This window comes from Theropithecus gelada, chromosome 8 (genome assembly GCF_003255815.1).
Source record: "Theropithecus gelada isolate Dixy chromosome 8, Tgel_1.0, whole genome shotgun sequence".
Classification (NCBI taxonomy): domain Eukaryota; kingdom Metazoa; phylum Chordata; class Mammalia; order Primates; family Cercopithecidae; genus Theropithecus; species Theropithecus gelada.
In genome coordinates, this window is record NC_037676.1 from 147,093,570 (window position 1) to 147,102,180 (window position 8,611).

Below are 8,611 nucleotides of genomic sequence, written 5' to 3' on the forward strand. Positions count from 1 at the left end.
GCCTGGCCTAAGAATGGTTTTTAAATGGAAAAAAAATACTTTGTGACACATGAAATTAAAATTTCATGACTGGGTGCGGTGGCTCATTGCTGTAATACCAGCACTTTGGGAGGCCGAGGTGGGCAGAACACCAGAGCCCAGGAATTCAAGACCAGCCTGGGCAACATGATGAAACCCCATCTCTCCATAAAACACGAAAATTAGCCGGGCGTGGTGTGGTGTGCCTGTGAGCCCAGGAGGTTGAGGCTACAGTGAGCCATGATTGTGCCACTGCATTCCAGACTGGATGGCGGGGAGACCTTGTCTCAAAAAAAGGGAAAATTTCAATATCCATTAAAAAAATGTTATTGGAGGCCAGGCTTAGTGGCTCATGCCTGTGATACAGCACTTTGGGAGGCCGAGGTGGGCGGATCACCTGAGGTCAGGAGTTCAAGACCAGCCTGGCCAACATGGTGAAACCCTGTCTCTACCAAAAATACAAAAATTAGCTGGGCGTGGTGGTAGGCGTCTATAATCCCAGCTGTTTGGGAGGCTGAGGCAGGAGAATTGCTTGAACCTGGGAGGCAGAGGTTGCAGTGAGTCGAGATCGTGCCATTGCACACCAGCCTGGGCAACAAGAGTGGAACTCCCATCTCAAAAAAAAGATGGTATTGGAACACAGCCATATCTGTTTATGTATTGTGTGACTGCTTTCAAGCCACCATGGCAGGGTGGACAGAAACTTCATGGCCCACAAAATCTAAAATGTTTACTCTCTTGCCCTTTGTGGGAAGAGTCTGTTCACTGCTGAGCCAGAGGAAGTGGCCTCTAAGTCTGCAGGGATCTCAAGTCCAATTGGATCATGTCTGTCCTGATTAAAACCCCACCGGCCCCTTGCCCCAGTGGAATGACCAAAATCCTGTGTGTGGCCTTGAGGCCAGCTGCTGTCCCTGCACTTGCCCTCTCTGTCCCTCACTCCCCTGTACTCAGGCAGTGCCAGCCCCAGTCCCGGGAATGGCCCACTCCCCTGCCTGTGTCTCACAAGCTGTCTTTTCATGGCTATGTCTTGGTTTGCCTGGGCCCCTGCTTGAGACAAGCCCAAGGGTTCACAGATGAATTGAGGTAAACACAGATTCCCAATGAGAGACGGTGAGAGGTCAGCCTGAGGACTGAGGGCAGGTCTGTGCTCTGGGCTCCACACAGGCTTTGCAAAGCAGCTGGGAGAAGAAGGATGGGGCTGTCCCTAAAGCTGCTGTCCCTGCAGGGCCAGGGCCGGTGAGTGAGAAAGGCAACATGGTCTCAGCTGCCGCAGCCCCAGCCACATCCACATCTGGGGACGGAGAATGCAGGAAGTGGCTGGTCATATTCCTGACCCGAAGACAGTGGTAGGGACAGTGCCTTTGGGGAGACAGGAGGGCTGTACCTGGAACTCAGTGAGGGTGGGACGAAGTCGAGTGAACGACCAGATGGCAGAAGCCACAAGCATGCGCCTTAGAGGGCACCTGGGCCCCTCCCAGAGTCTGCTGACCCCGCCCCCAGGTACTCCTCTGCACCTCGACATGGCAGAACTGCCCATGGAGGATGAGGAAGAAATCCAGGCTAGTGGAGGAGACAAACCAAAAACTGCAGACAAGACAAACAGCCAAGCAACCCCAGGCACTCAAAGACAAGGGGAGGTTTCTCAGCAGAGAACAGACCAGACATGGCCAGAAGTGCTCCACGGAGGCAGGCGCAGTCAGCTGGAACCCAGCTGACCGAAAATGGCTTTGCAAAGACTGAGCCCCAAGACCCCTCCTGGAACACAGTTATGCTGGAAGCTGCAAAGCTGGCTATAACCCCTGCACACACCCGCCCTAGAGGCACCTGGGAGAGGTCCCTGCCACCAAGTCCACCCTGGTGACAGCCTCTCTGCCAGGCTCTAGCCTCCTCCCTTGCGCCCCTCCACACAGCAGCCAGTCACCAGATCATGTCTCTCCTTTGCTGAAACCCTCAAAAGGGCTCCTCTGTCACTCAGAACTGAGCCAAAGTCTTTAAAAGGCCCTAGTGCCCTGACCTCTGTACCCTCCCCAACGTCACCTCCCCCCAGTGATCGCCACCTACTGGGCTGCAGCCAGGCAGGCCTTAAGCACGTTAGGCCTCCCCACGCTGGCCGCCTGTGCACCGTCCTCCTTACCTTGTGCTGCCCCCCTCAGAGCGCTGTGCCCCTCACTCCTTCAAGTCCTCGCTCAGATGTCACACCCTCAAGGAAGGTCACCCCATCAGCACGCAGACCCCACCCTATTTGCTGCATCCCATCCCATCCTCTGACAAGCTATTCCAGTAAATTTTTATTATTTATTTTACAATGTTTCCCCTCCCCTCAGCCCCACTAGAATGTCAGCTCGGTGGGGTCAGGGATTTAAGGCAGAAGAATGAAAATGCCCAACCTAAAATACAAGATCTACAAAAGCACCTGGCTACATGGGGCCAGGCTGAGCAACTGTATGGTGTCTACAAAGGGCCTCAACCTGGCCACATAGCCACGCCCAGTAGCAAAGACAAATGTTACAGGGAAAGGGAGGGTGTGAGGTTCAACACCCACCTAGAGAAACATGTTGTTTACAGCTGCTTTACTTCAAAAAAAGAAAAAAAGGCAAAGCTCTCTTTTTCAATTAAACAGAAAACTACATAATTACGTTCAAACACTCTCACTTAAGAGCCTGCCTCATGGCAAGGACAGAGCTGTCCTGGGAAGAGTCAGCTGCACTTTGGCACCATCTCAGGTGCCTGTCCAAGCCTGACCTGAATGGGACTGGCCAAGTGAGGGGTCAGTCCTGCAGTCTGCGCTCACACCTCTTCTCCAGATCTGCCATCTCCTTCAGGACCAGAGCCACGCTGTACCGCAGCTCCTGGAATTTGGCTGTGGGGACCTCGAAGCGGTATGCTGACCCATCTGAAAGCTTCAGCTGCATCAGGACGCTGGGCTGCAGAGAGCGAGCCAGGGCACTGGTAGAGATTGCTACATCCACCCGCCACCGAAAGTCAGCAACATGGGGCAGCCAGGCCCCCTGCTGCTGGGCCACGCAATCAAGGAGGGGCCGCTGGCTCCCAAATACCACGCTGGCCAAGTCCCCGACCAGGTCTTGGGGGATGCAGAGCTCCTGGAGCTGGTCCCTGAAGGTGTCAGGCTTCAGGCTGGCAGGGGGCAGACGGAGGGCTTGCTGGAGCAGCGTGTGCATGCCTGCCAACAGGGCACCCAGCCGCTCCTCCGGCAGGTCGGCGCTGACCCGAAGACGCTGCACAGCCTCTCGGCAGTCCTCCCCCTGCAGGCTGCTGACCACAAGCTTCAGCAATTTTCTGAACGTGCTCCTGTCTAGGTCGCCTAGTAGTCGGGCCATTGCTGCCACCTCTGGAGGAAGCTGGGCCCCCAAGAAACTCACTCGGCCACTGTGACTATCACTAGGATGATGCAGGTACGGAGCTGCAGCCCCCACAGCAGACATTGCTGCTGCTTCTTCCTTGATCAGCCAGCCCAGGAGGTCGGTCCCAGATGCAGATGCCTAGAGTGGGGCAGGGGGAGAAGACCAGTGACTCTCACGTCCTTTGGGCCAGCGAGTGAGGGTTGATATGGTCCCCATCATCAGGATGCTGACAGTGTGAACTACCAATGACAGTCAGTGCTGGGGAGGTGGCCCTGGGAGCAGGTGGCAGAGGGGTCCATGACAGTCCCAGGAGGAGCGGAGGCCTCCCAGAGGAAGTGACATCTAAGGCATGAAGGGCAAGCAGGAATTGGCAGAGAAGTGGCGGAGCAGGGAGGAGGACCAGGAAACAGCACAAGTTCTCCAAGTAAGTTAACAGATGAAAGAATGAACTAGGGGAAAGGTCCAGGGAACATAGGGACACAGGCAGCTGGTGCCACGGACCACACTGAGACCATTTAACTATTCAACCTTGAATCCTTCACAACAGAGGGCAAGAAGAAATAGCATTTTCACCTGACAGGGAGATAAGGCTCTAGGCCAGGTGCAGTGGCTCAAGCCTGAAATCTCAGCACTTTGTGAGGGTGAGGCCAGCGGATTGCTTGAGCCCAGGAGTTGGAGACCAACCTGGGCATCATAGCAAGGCCCCGTTTCTACAAAAAATTTTAAAAACCAGCCAGGCGTGGTGGTGCACGTCTGTAGTCCCAGCTACTCAGAAGGCTGAGGACAGAGGATCCCTTGGACCCAGGAGGTCGTGGCTGCAGTGAGGTGAAATCGAGCCACTGCACTCCAGCCTGGACAACAGAGCGAGATGCTGTGAGGAAGGAAGCACGGAAGGAAGGGAGGGAGAGGGGGGAGGGAGGGAGGAAGAAAAGAAAAGTAAAAAGAAATCAAAGCTGTAAACACAGCTGCCAAAATCAAGGACTGGAGCCTAGACCTGTCTATTCAGAAGTCCCAGCGGTTTCCACCACAGCCCTCAACCCCCGGGCTGGAGGCGCTGAGCAACGGGTGGCAACAGAGGCAAGTGCCGCATCTAAAGAGGGTGCCGACGCACCTGATGGGGCAGCGCAGCAGCACAAGCACCTGTTCACCTCAGCACAACAGGGGCTGGAGCAGAGCTCGGCGGGGCACAGCTCCTGTCCTCAAGGCACTTGTCAGGCCACTGCACAGCGCTGGGGGAGCCCAGGGAGCTCCTCAGGGGCTTCACGGCGCCTCTATTCTCCCTGAAAGTCAACGACCACCCACTGGCAACTCCTTCACCGCCCCGCCAGCACCAGCAGCGCCTTCCCACTCCAAAGGGCCATCCGGGAAGGCCTCCGAGGTGCCCGCTTCCGGTCACGCGGCTTGGCAGGCCGGGTTCGCACCCCGACTCCGTACCCGCGGCTCTGATAGGGGCGCGGGGGCCTTGGTACACAGAGTCGAGCGCCCGTCGCCGCCCCCACGGTTCGGGCTCAACCTACCGGCGGGCGCTCCTCCGCGGAAAAACCCCGCAGTATGGAGAGCTCCCCGGACACAGCGGCGAAGCAGCCTTTCCTAGGCCCGCACCCCCAGCCCGGGAGGGAGACTCCACCCGCTCCACCCCACGCTCCCGCGGTCCGAGTCGCCCCCAGCACCTGGTGCCGGCGATCCCCAGCTGATGCAGCCAAAAGCGGGCCGGGTCCCCGGAAGCGCCCCAAGGGCCACTTCCGGGTCGCTCTAGGAAAGCAGCAAGGACCGCCCCACTGTGGTCAGCTGGCCCGAGGGGCGGAGCCGAGGCCGCGCCAGGCCCCGCCCCCTCCCCGCCCGGGTGAGTCGGGGGTCGCCGCGGCGGGGTCCCAGGCCTGGCTTTAGACGGTTCTTTTTTTTCTTGCCCCGAGGAAAAGGGAAACAGAAGGCGGTGTTTTGTTTCCGTTTCTGAGGTAGAAACTGCAGCCTGGGCCCGCGTCTCCCTCCCAGCTCGCGCAGAGGAGGGTAAAGCGGGAGACGCCTCCCGTGGTCGGGGTCAGAATTCCAGTCACCTGAGGCTGAGGCGCTCGCTGGCTTTCGTCGGCTCCGGGTGGGCGGCGGGGAACGGGACCTTGCGGATCAGCGCGGAGCGGAGCCGAGCGGGCGTCCCTGTCCCGCGTGCACGGTCTGCGCCGCCAGGGTTTTGAGAGCTGCCCCGTTTCCCCTCCGGTCGGGTGGCGGCCGGCGCGGGTGACTCCGTTCCGCCTTGGGCTGCTCTGTTGGGCGCTAGTGCAGGAGCTTGGTCCGAAACAATGGCCTCCCGTACGTTTATTTAACATGTATTTTACTATAGTGAAAAATAATGTGCCAACATCATTGAATTGTATAAAATGGGTGAATTTATATGGTATGTGAATTATAGCCCAATAAAACTTTTTTTTTTTTTAGACTGAAAAGAAGGGAAACAACCTAATTAAATGGGCAGAAGATTTGAGTGGACATCAAGGAAGATACAAAGTGAGTAATGGGTACTCGAAGCCTTCAGCATCGTTGGCTATTAGAGAAATGCGAATTGAAGCCACAGGGAGGTACCATTTCATACCATTAGAAGGGTTATAATAAAAATGACAGGCTGGGCGCGGTGGCTCCCGCCTGTAATACCAGCACTTTGGGAGGCCGAGGTGGGCAGCCAGATCTCGGGAGAACTATATCATGAACACATAACTTAAGGGTATGGCAGTGAACCATTCCTGAAAAGCCACCCCCGCGATCCGATCACCTCCCACCAGGCCCCACCTCCAGCACTGGGGATTGCCTTTCAGCATGAGATTTGGGCGGGGACACAGATGCAAACCACATCAGCCATACAATGGAATAGTGTTCAGTAACAAATAGGAGTGGAGACTGGGTGTGGTGGCTCATGCCTATAATCCCAGTACTTTATGAGGACTAGGTGGGAGGACCACTTGAGGCTAGTAGTTCAAGACCAGCCTGGGCGACGTATCAAGGCTTCATTTTTACAAAAATTTTTTAAAAACCAGGTGTGGTGGTGTGCACCTATAGCAGGGGTCCCCAACCCTCAGGCTATGGACCACTACAGTTCAGTGGCCTGTTAGGAACTGGCCTCACAGCAGGAGGTGAGGGCAGCCTATAGGCCCAGCTACTTGAGAGGCAGAGTGAAGACTGCTTGAGTCCAGGAATTTGAGACCAGCCTGGGGAACATGGCAAGACTCCATTTCTAAAACAAAACAAAACAAAACAAATCAAGTCTAAAAACCATGCTGAGGGAGGATTGTTTAAAGGGAATGGATCTGGGAAGTTTAGAAAGAGACTGCATCTGTAAGGTGTTATTTCCCTTTAAAATATCTGAAGCAAAAATGTGAAGTGCTATCGTTTGTGAGGTCAGAGCAGTGGTTACATGGCAGACCCACCCCCTCCAGAAGTGAGGAGAGCCAGGAACCTGGGGGTGAGTTTTGGAGACAGTTCCCACCCAAAGGCCAGAGTGCCTGGAGAACTCTCATCCTATTGTAGCAGGACGACCTGCAGACAGAACTTCTCAGACACCGGGTTAAAGAAGGAAGGGGTTTTATTGGGCCGGGAGCTTCAGCAGACTTGTGTCTGAAGAGCCAAGCTCCTTGAAAAAGAAATTATTGGCCCTTTTAAGGGCTTACAACTCTAAAGGGGCCACGTGAAAGGGTTATTATGATAGATCAGGCAAGTGTGGAGAACGTGACTGGGGGCTACATGCATCAACTAACAAAACAGAAAGTTTTACAGTGCTTTCTTAGGCAATGTCTGGAATTTACAGATAACACAAACAGTTCAGGTTGGAGGTTGATATTATTATTATATTATTTTTAACCACCAGGGCTGGGTGATCGTGCCAAGGTCATCTGGCTATTTATCTTCTGTTTCTTTCTATCTTTTTGTTTTTTCCCTCTTCTCCTGTCTTTTAAACTAGTCAAGACAGGGGGAGAGGAGGGCAGCATGAGAAGTGGTGGTCTCCTTCCTTACTATGATCAACATTTGTAAGTTAATTTAGCTTGAAACAATTTCAAGCCTAGATAAAAGGTTGCATGAATAGTGCACCTTCCCAGAGACCCCCATTCAAGGGTCACCAGGTGTCCCTGCAATGTCTCTGAAGGAAAACACCCTGTTGCCTGGCAAGAGTGGTGTCATCTTGAAGCAAAATCACTGTGGTGGCCGATGTTAGACTCCTGCATACCAAGGTCTTCACACAAGGCCTGTAGCGTTGATAACCCCTCAGAAAGATGCTTACCTAACTTCCCCAGCAGTCAGGAGTTCTGCAAGAAAGTCTGAGGCATCACCAGCTGTACGTTTTTACCAAAAATCTTGCTATATAAAGGATGCTTTCTGGAGGGCAGGTGCAGGGATCCACTGTCTTGTGGCTGCCCGAGATACTACTTCTGTTCATAAGTCTCTATTAAATGTTTCTTTCCGAGAAACTGCATTTGTCAGCCTCTTTTTTCAACCTCTCAGCTCCCTCGGCCTTTGGGGGTAGGTTTGTGTGACCTGCTCACTGCGGAGCTATCCCTCAGAGCATGAGGACTCGGCCGAGGGTCATGAGTTGCACTCACTTGTCCTATTTCTTGTCTCCTTCAATCTAGAACAGCCTTTCCATCCCCTGGACTTTCAGGACCCTGAAGTTTAATGTTTATATGCAGTCCTTATGGAAAATGTTTCTCAAATTATCATCATTCTCTTGGTCAAAGCAGTGACAGAGCCTGCCCAGATTCAAGAAGACATTGCTCCTGCTCTCAACGGGAGGGATGCCAAAGAACCTGTGGCATCCTCAGTCAGCCACAGCAGATACCGTGGTGGTAACTCGGGCAAGAAGCACCAACACTTGGGAAAGCCAGGTGTCTCCAGGGCCTGAGGCTCAGGATATTTACACAGTGTCAAAACATCACCATGCAGTGTAATTATTATTAATTACAAAAGGGAATAAGGTAGCTTCACAGGAGACAAACCAGGCAAACAGCACCCTGGCCAAATGATCTAAGATAAAACCATTAATGCATAAACTAATGCCATTCTCCAACTGTCAGCTGTGGTGGGAAGACATCACTGCACAGCTGCCCGAGACACTTCCACCCAAACTTCTCTCTGCTGGGTGTCAAGCTTGAAGCCATCTGATGGCTCCTCCATCTTCCTGGTTACCTCACTATTTTCTATCCCAGGCATTTCTCTGAACAAGACGTTTGCATCCTTAATCCTATCTTGACGTC

The 8,611-nt window shown here is 53.9% G+C and overlaps 1 protein-coding gene across 6 annotated transcripts; it reads right to left on the bottom strand.

Annotated features, from left to right (window-relative positions):
- Positions 1–2,293: 2,293 nt before the first annotated feature.
- COMMD5 (COMM domain containing 5) lies at positions 2,294–5,630 on the bottom strand. 6 transcript variants are annotated; one of them, XM_025393191.1, is made up of 3 exons: positions 5,051–5,120; positions 4,492–4,660; positions 2,295–3,518 (listed from the first exon to the last, which is right to left on the bottom strand). In XM_025393191.1, the coding sequence occupies exon 3, from the start codon at positions 3,459–3,461 to the stop codon at positions 2,787–2,789; it is 675 nt and encodes a 224-aa protein (XP_025248976.1). In that variant the 5' UTR covers positions 3,462–3,518; positions 4,492–4,660; positions 5,051–5,120; the 3' UTR covers positions 2,295–2,786. The 6 variants fall into 6 exon arrangements, with proteins under 6 accessions (XP_025248977.1, XP_025248973.1, XP_025248974.1 ...); XM_025393192.1 differs by lacking the exons at positions 4,492–4,660; positions 5,051–5,120 and adding an exon at positions 5,435–5,630 and having other exon boundaries at positions 2,294–3,518; XM_025393188.1 differs by lacking the exon at positions 4,492–4,660 and having other exon boundaries at positions 2,294–3,518; positions 5,051–5,124.
- Between the last annotated feature and the right edge of the window lie 2,981 nt (positions 5,631–8,611).

Coding starts and splice junctions, on each gene's coding strand:
- COMMD5 (XM_025393192.1), bottom strand. CDS start 3,461: ATGTCTGCTGTGGGGGCTGCAGCTCCGTACCTGCATCATCCTAGTGAT.